General features: G+C 37.2%; 1 protein-coding gene across 1 annotated transcript in view; it reads left to right on the forward strand.

The window, feature by feature from the left end:
* The window catches only part of LOC139966708 (deoxyribonuclease-1-like), a 23,266-nt gene continuing 9,234 nt past the window's right edge, over nucleotides 1-14,032 (forward strand). Inside the window, exons 1-5 of the mRNA XM_071970006.1 lie at nucleotides 1-267; nucleotides 3,245-3,333; nucleotides 3,874-3,957; nucleotides 10,367-10,458; nucleotides 11,193-11,311. Coding sequence (XP_071826107.1) covers nucleotides 124-267; nucleotides 3,245-3,333; nucleotides 3,874-3,957; nucleotides 10,367-10,458; nucleotides 11,193-11,311 — 528 coding nt within the window. The 5' untranslated portion in view covers nucleotides 1-123. The remainder of the gene's footprint in view (nucleotides 268-3,244; nucleotides 3,334-3,873; nucleotides 3,958-10,366; nucleotides 10,459-11,192; nucleotides 11,312-14,032) is intronic.

Consider the following 14,032-nt stretch of genomic DNA (forward strand, 5'->3'; position numbering starts at 1 on the left):
AACGATATAAGGTTACCAACTCAATGGGTAAACTTAACATTGCTATCGGTGCGCATATAGGATATAGTAGACATTTTGTCTCACTTTCTGTAACCAGTCCAGAAAAGAAACTTGGAAAAAAAAATGAAAATTTTCCTGTGTCTTGCCTTGGTGGCTTGGAGCTGCACAATTTCTGTAGCTACCTATCGTAAACTTGCCGCATTCAATATCCAAGTCTTTGGGCAATCGAAAATCGGAAAAGCAGATGTTATGAGCGATCTTGTTCAGGTAAGCAATGTCTTCACTAAGCCAAATTATATTTAAATGTTTAGTGTGCAACATGAATAACTCACGAAATGATTTCTTTTTCCATAAACACAATTTTCTCCCATGATGATAAATATATATATATATATATACATATATACACACACATATATATATATATAATTATATATATATATATATACATATATATATATATATATATATGTATATATGTATCGTTTTTATATTTATTTATTTATTTTATCATTTATTTATACCGACACAAGATCAAATTGGAAGCAGTATGCTGCCCGGTTTCCAGGAAAAATTTATAAATTCTACTACAAATGTATTCAGACTATGACACTATAGTTTATTATTTGTTTATATTATTACTAATCACTAATGTCGACGGTGATAACACAGAACTCCATGTTATCCCCAACCCATCATCCAACCCTACTCCACCCAATATGAACCCTAAATCTATGTGCGTTTATACTTAAAAGTCTCAATGTGTGTTTGTCAAATATTAAATTCGGCCTTTCCAGCTTACTGCCCTAAAAGCTCAGTGAAAATAACACCGTTCTATGCAATTTTCGTATTATTTATCTTTTTTTTTTATTGAGTTATCTGTCGTTAAACATTTTGAGCCGAATAAAATTCGCCACTTTTTTTAACGAGTCCGTAGATTCCACAAACTTCAATCAAAATTTACAAGCCCGCCCAACAGATCATGCGCTAATCAAATCTCTCTGTGTTGTTTACGACCGTTAGGCCTAGGACTTACTTTCACTTTCGTGGCTAGCCTGTGCTAGGTACATTCTCTTAACTAGTATCTTTCTTTCGGTCTTACCGATATAGCTTGCGAAATTGTGTCATTTCTTTCCATTATAAGGAATAAACACGTGTTTTCAGACGTTTACTCCTTGAAATTGGGTAAAAAAAGTGGATGATACGAGTTAGGTAGGTTACATTTGTGTAATGAACATGCTGACATGGGCGGTCGCAGTGATTTTACGGTAAACCGTTCGCGCCATAAGGGTAACAGAAAATAAAGTTTCTTTCTTTCGATTGCGACAGCTTTCCTCTATAAAACCCACCTGGTCAGAGTGCATTAAGAATAAGAAACACTGAATTTGCCTCGGAAGGTTGTTTTCCGAAATTCATCAGCAAACACTTATTGAGACTTTAAGATTCTTCTTTATCCGTTTATATTGACCGCATTGTGATTAGTTACATCACCATTTACACTTTATACTTTATTTCGTTCACCTTAAGCTTCACATAACTCATGACCAATCGCTTCCACGGAAAAAATCAATACTATTTAATTTTTGATATGTTATATATATTGCAATAATTCCACGCCGACACCAACACCTCTATAAAACGTACTGCGGCATTCCCATTTTCATTATTCCATTCATTGAGCTGGAAAAAAAAAATTATTATTAGACTCGCCCAAGGAATCAATGTCCATTTCATCCAATGTAATCAGTTTGTACTGTAAATAAGAGACAACCATTAATCAGTATAAACTGAAGTGTGTTTTAACACAGTAACACATATAAGACCTGTCAGTAGATGCTACTGTGCAACCAATGTACATGGCATGATCAGTTTGTGCTGTGAATAAGAGACAACCGTTAATCTGTATACACTGAAAGTGTGTTATAACACCCTACGTAACACGTGTTAGACATACCAGTGTAAAAAAAAATAGTAGCAGACGAATTCATTACTCAAAGGTTATTTCAATTAAACGACTGGTTAGCAGTCTAAGCAACTGTCCTATATGTACGAGTATACCTTGTGAAGATGGTTCAAATTGCAGAATTTAAAGCGTTTTGCAAGTATAGTGTCATCCACACTCTGTTTAAAAATGTAGACGAAATTATTAGCGATACCTTTAGAGTAGCCTGGTTAGTCCAGTTAGTCATTGTGCATAGGATTCTTTGTTTTAGTATTTTCTGTTTGCAAGTCCTAAGTAGCAACTGTTGATACATGTAACATATGTTAAGAAATCATATCAAACATCAGTTTTAACTGATTAAAGGGAACTCATCTTTACCAGTGTTACTGATAAAGCCGCCATGAGATTCGGGTTTCCATTACTATAGGTTTGTGTTACACTATTCATGTGTCCTCCCTCGAACCTAAAGTTAATATAATCGTACTGTTTGTATTTGCTTTGTATTAACTTTACGTGTTTGATTGTTCATTTCCCTTTATTATGGTGTATTGTTCTTATTGTTCTATTCTTCTTTGGTTCCTCTAGAGCAGTGGTTCTCAAACTTTTTAGACGACCACCCCCTGCGACCATCTTCAATGCCCCCTCTCCCTACCCCTACCCTCTCCCTACTGTTCATAGTCGGCCGCTCAAGTGAGCAATCAGATTGTCCGAAGATATGCATTTAGAAAGTAAAAAATAGCCTACATTCCCTACAAGATGATAAATGTTCTCTCAACAATATTTATTTGTTTCTCCTTTAACCTTTTCTGTTTGCAAGAACAACAAAAACCTGCAGAAGGCAGGCACACTGTGAAACTGTATAGAAAGCCCAAATGTAGTTCAGTCAGTGTGGAGGGTGAGCTTGGTGTAACGATGCGAGATTACGAATGTCTGGTTCCAACTTAGTGACGAAGAGACGCGATCGCCTCTCCAAGTTATGACAAGGCCAGATCGCTGCAGTGATGTGTCGTAATCACCAGGGACCCACAAATCAGTGCCAACGCCCCATACTCCCCGTGTACCCTGTAGCGCCCCCTGAGACTTACCAGCGCCCCCGAGGGGGGGGGGGTGGTCGGCAGGACCACTTTGAGAACCACTGCTCTAGAGGGTCAACTGGCACAATCTCTGTCTCTTTAGACCTCCTCAATCTACTTTCCTCTCGGACATTTCAACTATTTGTTTCTTTTCTCGATTTCTAATTAAGCTATAACTATACAAATGTGTAGAATTTGAAGTGTTTTTTTTCCCCGTATAATTTGAAAGATTCTGAAGCGCTACGACATTACTTTGATTCAAGAGATCCGAGATAGCGCCCAGACCGCCATTGATGTTCTACTGGATCAGTTAAATGCGTTAGTACTATTTTTTCCTTTTAAATATATGCTTAAAACTATATTTACTGTATTTTATACGTCTACATATAGAGAGAAAGAAATCTTAAAATGTAATCAATTTAGTGACAACCTGACCACGATGGGCGTGTACGGGCAGGTTCGATGAGAGGGGATCAGAAGAGCTTCATTTGGGGCCCGGGAAAATATGTAAGGGGTTGCGAAAATATAGGATATAATTATGAGCATTGCAAGAAGGGGACCCCGTGAAATTACCCCCCTGGAGTCCGGTTTGGCTCTCGATGCATCTGCGTATGAGAATTGAATTGTGCGTTTCTCAAAACTTTCTATAAGAATGAGATCATTAGATTGATCCCCTGATTTATAGTTCTTCTTGAGTGGTTGGAGGATGCTGGTTGGATGAACGGAAGTATGCATTTCCATTGAGCTATATACTAGCTAGTCATTTTGGATAAAGAGGCCTCGTTAGTGATACGACATCTGACTTTTAATATTGCTTCAGTTTTTGTAAGCATTATCATTTTTCTCTTAATTTTCCAGAGAAACAGGAAATGCTTACAGTAAGGTGATCAGTGGACGTCTTGGCAGGTCATCCTCAAAGGAACAGTATTGTTTCTTCTACAAGTAAATCTTTTTCTTGCTTTTTTGTTGTTCTTTTCTTTTCTTATTGCGGATATATTTCGTGATTAGTATTGATGAAGGTACAGAGACGAAGAATATCAAATTAGTGATCCTCAAATTAAAAAAAAAATCCACCGTATAGATAAATAATAATAATATCAATTGAACGCTAGCTACATCAACCGATACCGTGATTAGCCAACAGTTATTAGCTCCAGATGCCAGAATACAAGATTTTGACACTCTCGAATAAGAAATAGTGTTATACTAGTTGCTGGTTCTTCAACAAAACTCCCAATGTAAGACGGCAATCACGGAAGACTAAAAAAGGTGAAAAGAAGAAACTACATCTATTCATCTTTAGAAATCTTGGAGAAGAAGGCAGCCACTCTCTGAACTACTAAGTTGGACTCAAATTTAAATTGCTTCAAATATCCGTCAAAAACGGTCCAAATTGGTACGATACAATTTTTTTCCCTCCTCAAAATTTCTTGATTTGACCTTTTTATCCGATTTTGTGGTCCGATATGGTGTATTGATTGTTCAAACCTGTTTGGCAGATTTAGCCGACGATAATATTAGTAAATCCGGTCACATAATATTGGCATAACATACTACAATATTTTACATTGTCACGAAACGTTTAATAGAGATATTGATCACTTTATGGCATTTTTATTGTCCGTAAAACTATAACTAACAAATGCATATGCATCACAACCACGTTACCCTTATAAGAAGTAAATCTTGATAAAAAAAAACATGCATGGTTTCAAAATGTTATTATGCGCACCTTAGATATTCAGTTCAGATAATTTAAGTATATATATTTTGTATTTATCATCATCCATTCAAGAATGAAGATCGGATATCCAAGTATTATCATTTGATAATCATTTTGATTATCTATGCAAATATTATAGAAAGAGGGATGATAACTGATAAAACACGAATCTATTTTTTTATTTATTTTTTTATTTTTTAGTGATAATCAACGCCAATAAAATAACGAATAACGAATAATAACGAATAAGAGGGAATAAGAGGGAAGATCTTAATATTAAACTTGATTCATTAATGTGTCGCTCTCATTACATGCATAGCAATTGGTTATTTTGGTACAAGATAAAACACAGAAAACCATTCCACAAACTTGTATAGTCAGGGGCGTATCCAGGGGGGCGTTGGGGGCGCGCGCCCCCCGGGTAAGAAAAGAGGAGAGGGGGAAAAAGAGAAGAAAAAAGGGAAAAAAGAGGGGGAAAAGAGGAGGAAGGAGAGGAAGGAAGGGAAAAGAAAAAGAAGACAGAGAAAAAAAAGGAGAAAAGGACGAACCCACCACTTCTTGAGATTGTTCCCATGTGCATGAAAACGCGCGCCCACAACCCTACGCCAACCCCTCTCATCACTGCCCGATGAGTTACAAAACTAATTAATAAACTAATTAATGACCTTTGCCCGTAGTACCAGACCTTGACAAAATCCGGCAACACACAACTTCATCGATAACAAGTGATTGGGTTGTGCATTATTGACGTCTGGAGGTCGTGCACTGACCTACATGGAGTGTGACAACTCCCGATTTTGCAATTTCCAAGATCAGGCCCCGGAAAAATCCAAAGGGCACTGTACTGTATGAACATCTAGTAGTATCTAGCGATATCTAGAGATGAAAATCTAGAGATCTTCCCTAAACTGAAGGCAGAGAGAGAATCGAAGCCTTCAGTGTGTAATGAACTTGAAACTGTGCGTCTTTCGAAATGAAAAGAATGTGGGGCGCAACTCCTATGGGCTCCTATGGGCCCTATGCTTAGGTTTGATAACTGTATTTGTGCAGGAGTCTCCATTATACTCCAAACATAGGGGGGGGCACTTGCTCACCCCTGGAAAATTAAAAAAAAAGGTCAGCATTTGACATTTCAATGATTTCCCCCAGCTAACAGTTCTCTAGTTATGTTCATTGCATACTGACCCATAATGCATTACTGAAATTATTGAAAGTCAAAATCCTAAGACATGAGATCTCAAAATAACCGATGTGTAATGCAACCTGAAGGGGAAGTGTCTTTTCCGACGATCTAGGGGTATTTTTTTGGCAAAAAATCGTCGTAAGCTCCACGTCAATTGATGGTGGCGCTCCGCTTAGATACGATAGTATCCAGAATATACGGCTCTGATAGTATCAAGTAGTGTGTTAGACCTATATGACCTACTGACCCCCCTTGTACTAAATTTCTGCGGACGCCCTTGCTAGGCCTCCTAATGGGGGCCCCTTTGGGCCAGGAGCCACCCCCAGGCTCATCGTTACGCCACTGGTGGAGCATTGCACAATAAACAGATAATAGTTTTCAGTCATATTTCAATTATTCGAATTTTTAAAGCAAACAGATATCACATCATATCAGTGAGCACGAAAATGGCGTTCCGGGATGAACAGCCTCCAAACTGTAGATGTGCGTAGTGTTCGGTTCCGGAAATATCTGGTATATTTTAATTTCCTTCAACGAAGTTTTAGAGTAGCCGTTATAAGAGGTTTTAATATTTGTACACCAATTACTTAACTGTGTCTGAATTTTCTAAACTTCCCTCAACATTATTCTTCTGCATCATACTTCCCTCTACTAGTGCAATTTTGACCGGTCTGTTAGGGGTTGAAGGAGGTTTTTCTTTATTGGTTGTCCATAGATGAAATTTTTGTGCACCATTAAGGGTATGTTTTGAAGTGAATTTATTCACGAGAAATGTGAATTTTCCAATTTTGAACAAAAAATACGCTTAAAACCTTAAAAAGTGTGGCTGACGGTAACTGTGGGCCGCGGCGTATAGAATCACTAACAAAAGCAATGACCCACAGGAGATGCGATGAGGTCGAACATGACGTGTGACTGGTGACAATCTTCAACAAGGTTATGGATGAACAAAAAACTATTGGGAAATACTTCGTTCTCATGCAAAAGTGTTCATCTGGTTGGTCATTTTCAAGTCTGAGAAGTGCCATATCCGGTGATCTTGGGGGGGTGGGGTATCAAAACCAGAAATGCATACGATCATGCACAGCATCGTCACTGATTGTTCTTATATCATTTTGGAAAGCTAGTCCGAAAATTTTATATTTCAGATTTTACTTTTGAATGTTTTTTCAAAAACAAAAAACTGTAAATATGCCTGAAGGAAACTATTTTCATTAGATGTACTGCCTACGTGGCAGGAATCATGCTTGTCTTGCTTTTGAAAGTACATACATTCAGAAAATGTTGTACAAAGGTTAAAATTTTACTTGATGTTCATGGCAAATAAGAACACTAAAACATTTAAGTAAAATTTACTTGAATTTACTTAACTTCTGTTTTGTAAAGTTTTACATGATCAGCATGTAACGCAACTACAAAATTATTATGTAAAATTTTGCCAGCGATTTCAACATAGCACCCGTTTATAAGTGTTTCATAGGTTAATTATTAAAAGCAGCTTGATTCCTTGTTCTTTAAGTAGATCACAACAGAAAAGCACATTTAAGAGACAACAAAGAGGAATGACAACACAAATAATTCAGAATATTTGATGAATTCAACCTTTCATTTCAACACTTAAGAGGGTTTCCAGAGCATCTACAATCATGCATGAATAGTGAACTACAGTCATGATATTTTAACTTTTGTGTCCAGTTATGGATGGCAAGGTATCAAGGTATATCTCTTAAAGGTGCATGCTTACGAAAATTTAAATAATTTCCTTTTTTAGTTTCTAAGATGCATGTACAAAAAAGCATTGGTCGACTTAGGAATTTTCACCCAACTCCCTCAACATGTAAAAATAGTTGAAAGCTCCCAAAAATTAATATAATCAACTGTCTGATTGCAAAATTTGGCAAAGATTCAACTCTACGCGCAGCATTAACTAAAATCTCTTGCATGGATACGTAAATGATCTGTTTATGGTTACTTTAGTTTCAATAACAAAAATCATATTACAAGAAACATGATACTCGTTCTATGTCATATGAGCTTTGCAACTTAAAGATGCTGGTATATAAAGAGCATTCTAGTACTTTTCCAACAAGTAAAACTTACTATCAGCGCTTTGATAGGGTTATGACATAATAATATAAAGCACAATGGATCAATACTTATACATCCTCAAGTAAGTTGATGGATCTTGAATATTTGGTATTAGCCAGTTAAGAAATTAGTTTCCTTCTCTTTTCACATAAATACCCCCACCTCTTCAACGTTTATAGTAAACATCATTTTATAGCTAAAGTTAAATCATAATCAACTGTCGGTTTTGAAGACAATTACAAAGATACAACTCTTCCTGTAGTCACCCATATATAAGCAGCATTTTCATAATCTGCTGCAGATAATAGTTTAATTTCAATTAAGAGTCAACAATTAACCATTACCAAATAAAGAATGAAGAATGAAATGAACCGATATAATCTTCTTGAAAGAAAATGGAAAATAGTGAACTTTGTGACCTGAAACATATTTGTATTAAACTTACCATTAGCATTCTTGGGACACTGAATGCTATGATATTATATCAATTTGATATTACTGTTTGTGTAATAAATGTTACATTCACCATGTTAAACACACAATCATCACATTGATTGGATTTATTATTGTACTGCTGAGTATTAAGTTCAATGTATATAACACTCTTACAATAACAACAACCCCTCAAGTCATGAAGTGACGGGTCTAAATATGTCATGACATGGAAACAACGCTACGACACCGGGAAGAGAAAGAGGAACAGTGACATAATTACAGCGCTGATCCCTATTATATACACAGGGTAGCCAGTGACGGATCGAGGATTTCGGAAGGGGCGTACGCCTCAGCCTACCCCTTACACCGACAACTCCATTTTGACGTTTCCATTTTTCCTCTCTCACTAATGCATATAATTATACCATATATGGTCTATTACGCGTGTTTGTATGGACGCCTTAAACAATTGTACAATTGTGCTATGAAACCAACTGTGGCTGGTCTCGAACATGACGCATTTCGGTATTAGACCAGGATCTATATGCGAACTGCACTAGACCTATGTCCTTCGATGCAACACTATCATCCAAAGATAAAATGCTATACACTCCGACCTGAATGCTAATTGTTACCCCCAAACCTATAGTACCGTTATAACTCGTACAAGGAATCTAAAAATAAATTCCGCATGCGATTGGAGAATTGAGCACATCTCCTGTGAATATCATGTAATGGAGGGGGGGGGGGCGGACGCACCCATCACTCCTTGAGATTGTTCCCATCTGCATAAAAACGCGCGCCCCACAATCCCAGAACCCTACGCCCAGCCCTTCTGATCACTTCCAGATGAATGACTTTCGCCCGTTGTACCAAGACCTTGACAAAATCCGGCAACACACCACTTCATCGATAACAAGTGATCGGGTTGTGTATTAGTGACGTCTAGAGGTCGACGTCCACTGACCTACATGGAGTGTGACCACTCCCGATTTTGCAATTTCCAAGATCAGGCCCCGAAAAATGCTAAGGACACTGAACTGTATGGATATCTAGCAATATCTAGCGATATCTAGGTATGAAAATCCCAAGATCTACCCTAAACTGAAGGCAGATAGAGAACCGAGGCCTTCAGTATGTAATGAACTTGAAACTGTGCATCTTTCGAAATGAAAATAAAGTGGGGCATCGCACAATAAACAGATAAAAGTTATTTATTTCAGTCTTTTTTTCAATTACTCGAATTTGTAAAGCATACAGCAGATATCACATCATATCAGTGAGCATGAAAATGGCGTTCCAGGATGAACAACCTCCAAACTGTATATGTATGTAGTGTTGGGTTTCGGAAATATATGGTAGTTTTTCATTCCATTCAACGAAGTTTGATAGTATAGCCGTTATAAGAGGTTTTGATATTTGTACACCAATAAATAAACTGTGTCTGAATTTTCGAAAATTCCCTGACCACCATTCTTCATCATACTTCCCTCTACTTTTGCAATTTTGACCGGTCTGTTAGGGGTTGAAGGAGGTTTTTCTATATTGATGTCCATAGATGAAATTTGTGCAACATTATGGGTATTTTTGGAAGAGAATTTATTCACAAGAGTTGTGAATTTTCAAATTCTGAACAAATAATGGGCTTAAAACCTTGAAAAATGGTGCTTAAAACCCGAAATTTTCTTGTACGCTGCGCGCCAACCGATGGTGGCGCTCCGCTTAGATAGTAATTCGCGCCCCCCGGGTTAGAAAATCCTGGATACGCCCCTGTATAGCCCCTTATAGTATATGTTAGTTTGTTATCGGTCATAATGATGATATATGTGTTATTTATAGACCTATAAGAAGAATGCCTATGAACTCTGTTTTTGATTTCTATGATTATTTTGTTTGGTTTTCTTGTTTTGATTTGTATTCAGGCATTCTATTTTCTCCGTCGTTAAGGACGATACCTTTACTGATTCTTCAGATATCTTCGAGAGAGAACCCTACAGTGTCAAGTTTCGTCACGGTAAACATTATAAGTTTCAACTACACGTCGGGGTTTTCAGTAATACCTTCAACTCACACCAGGCGCGCATTTGCTAATCTCAAAATATCATAAATCCAGTTATAAGTAAAAAGTTGTCATTTTTAAAATATCGACGAGGCTCAGAGTAGAGAATAATTGAATTTTGCAGTGAGGAAGAGTACTCGGTGGAAGACACTCAACATCAAATGTGATCATGTAATATCGTAGTAATATCGTTGTACCATATCTGATCTCAATATCAGCCTAGCTGACATTCAAAGTATAGAGAAATGGAATAGAGAATAAAATACTCTAGTTGAGAAGCTAATTTATAAAATAATTTCTTCTCTTCCCTTGGCTTTCACTCAATCTATTTGTTGAAGGTAATTTTTTATTAATTACGAACAAAAGCCATCTCTGGGAACAATTCAACAATGGAGCAATTTTGCTTACAATATCAAAAAGTAATATTGGTTCAAGTAAAGTAGGAATCATACCCAACCCTCCTACCCCCCCCCCCCCAATCAACGCCCCTAACCATTGCCCAACCTACACGGAACTCAACTCTAGAATGAAGCTCGTTTTGAAAGCTCACTTCAAACACTTCAAACTTCTTTAAACGCTTGGACAAGCTCTGACAATAGCTAAGATAGATAGATAGATAAAGATATTAAAAAGTCGCTTTGCAAATCGTTGCTGGGAAATGTTAATTTTTTTTTGTGTGTTTTTTGCAGGGTCTACTGGAAGACAATTCGTGCTCTCTGGCCTGCACGCTAAACCAGATGATGCCGTAGCAGAGATTGACGCCATGGTTGAAGTCTACGAGGATATTAAATCAACGTTCTCGACTTCGGTAGGAACTATAATACTATAATACGAATATCACCCCCCCCCCCCTCCCTCCTTCCTACGGCCATTTAAACCCTTCAATATCACTACCACTTTCTCTATGATAAAGGAAAGGAAAGTCACAATCGGTGTTTGCAAAATTCAGTATATATGGCAGTATTATACTTTTCATTCCCAAAAAGATCCGCAGTGTCAATTCATGTACAATTTTCGGAAGATTTAAAAAGTCGCGCGATTTTGGTCAAATTCGCACAATGTCATAAGGGTATAGCCTTACAAAAATGGGCCATTAATTGGAGTACTTATAACGGACTCCCAGCACCCAGTAAACACTTCTCTTCAAGGAATGTGGCATTCGACGAAGTTTTAGGGTATATATATATATATATATATATATATATATATATATATGTATATAGCCTTACAAAATTGGTAAATTGGGCAAAAGTTGAAAGTTATCAAATTTCTGTCATGATAAGTATAACGGACTCCCAGCACCCAGTAGACACTTTTCTCGAAGTAAAGTGGCATTCAACGAAGTTTTAGGGTATATGTATTAGGGTATATATATAGCCTTCCAAAACTGGTAAATTTGGGCCAAAATTAAAAGTTTTCAAATTTCTGTCAGGATACGTAAAACGGACTTCCAGCACCCAGTAGACGCTTCTCTCGAGAGGAAAGTGGCATTCCACGAAGTTTTAGTCATTTAAATTCGATATGAAATGACGTCGAGATATGGTTTTGAAGTTTAATTTTCCACCAAAATATGAGTGTTTATACTACTATTGTCACCTAGAAAGGAATCAAAAGGGCGCCACACACCGTCGGTACAATTTTGGGAAGAATTAATAACGTCGCGATTTTGGCCAAAATCGCACAAAATCATTTGCAAAATTGGCAAATTTGGGCCATAATTGAAAGTTATCAAATTTCTGTCAGGACACGTATAACGGACTCCCAGCACCCAGTAGACGCTTCTCTTGAGTGGAAAGTGGCATTCGACGAAGATTTAGTCATTTAAATTCGATATGAAATGACGTCGAAATATGGTTTTGAAATTGAATTTTCCACCAAAATATGAGTGTTTATACTATTATAGTCACCTGGAAAGGAATCAAAAGGGCGCCACACACCGTCGGTACAATTTTGGGAAGAATTAATAACGTCGCGATTTTGGCCAAAATCGCACAAAATCATAAGGGTATAGCCTTACAAAATTGGCAATTTTGGGCCAAAATTGAAAGTTATCAAATTTCTGTCAGGACACGTATAACGGACTCCCAGCACCCAGTAGACGCATCTCTCGAGTGGAAAGTGGCATTCGACGAAGATTTAGTCATTTAAATTCGATATGAAATGACGTCGAAATATGGTTTTGAAATTTAATTTTCCACCAAAATATGAGTGTTTTTACTATTATTGTCACCTGGAAAGGAATCAAAAGGGCGCCACACACCGTCGGTACAATTTTGGGAAGAATTAATAACGTCGCGATTTTGGCCAAAATCGCACAAAATCATAAGGGTATAGCCTTACAAAATTGGCAATTTTGGGCCAAAATTGAAAGTTATCAAATTTCTGTCAGGACACGTATAACGGACTCCCAGCACCCAGTAGACGCATCTCTCGAGTGGAAAGTGGCATTCGACGAAGATTTAGTCATTTAAATTCGATATGAAATGACGTCGAAATATGGTTTTGAAATTTAATTTTCCACCAAAATATGAGTGTTTATACTATTATTGTCACCTGGAAAGGAATCAAAAGGGCGCCACACACCGTCGGTACAATTTTGGGAAGAATTAATAACGTCGCGATTTTGGCCAAAATCGCACAAAATCATAAGGGTATAGCCTTACAAAATTGGCAATTTTGGGCCAAAATTGAAAGTTATCAAATTTCTGTCAGGACACGTATAACGGACTCCCAGCACCCAGTAGACGCATCTCTCGAGTGGAAAGTGGCATTCGACGAAGATTTAGTCATTTATATTCGATATGAAATGACGTCGAGATATGGTTTTGAAATTGAATTTTCCACCAAAATATGAGTGTTCATACTACTATTGTCACCTGGAAAGGAATCAAAAGGGCGCCACACACCGTCGGTACAATTTTGGGAAGAATTAATAACGTCGCGATTTTGGCCAAAATCGCACAAAATCATTTACAAAATTGGCAAAATTGGCAATTTTAGGCCATAATTGAAAGTTATCAAATTTCTGTCAGGACACGTATAACGGACTCCCAGCACCCAGTAGACGCTTCTCTCGAGAGAAAAGTGGCATTCGAGGAAGTTTTAGTCATTTAAATTCGATATGAAATGACGTCGAGATATGGTTTTGAATTTAATTTTTCCACCAAAATATGAGTGTTTATACTACTCTTGTCACCTGGAAAGGAATCAAAAGGGCGCCACACACCGTCGGTACAATTTTGGGAAGAATTAATAACGTCACGATTTTGGCCAAAATCGGACAAAATCATAAGAGTATATATAGCCTTACAAAGTTGGCAAATTTGGGCCAAATTTAAAGTTTTCAAATTTCTGTCAAGATACGTAAAACGGACTTTCAGCACCCAGTAGACGCTTCTCTCGAGAGGAAAGTGGCATTCGACGAAGTTTTAGTCATTTAAATTCGATATGAAATGACGTCGAGATATGGTTTTGAAATTTATTTTTTCCACCAAAATATGAGTGTTTATACTACTCTTGTCACCTGGAA

This window comes from Apostichopus japonicus, chromosome 4 (assembly GCF_037975245.1).
Source record: "Apostichopus japonicus isolate 1M-3 chromosome 4, ASM3797524v1, whole genome shotgun sequence".
In the NCBI taxonomy this organism is placed as follows: domain Eukaryota; kingdom Metazoa; phylum Echinodermata; class Holothuroidea; order Aspidochirotida; family Stichopodidae; genus Apostichopus; species Apostichopus japonicus.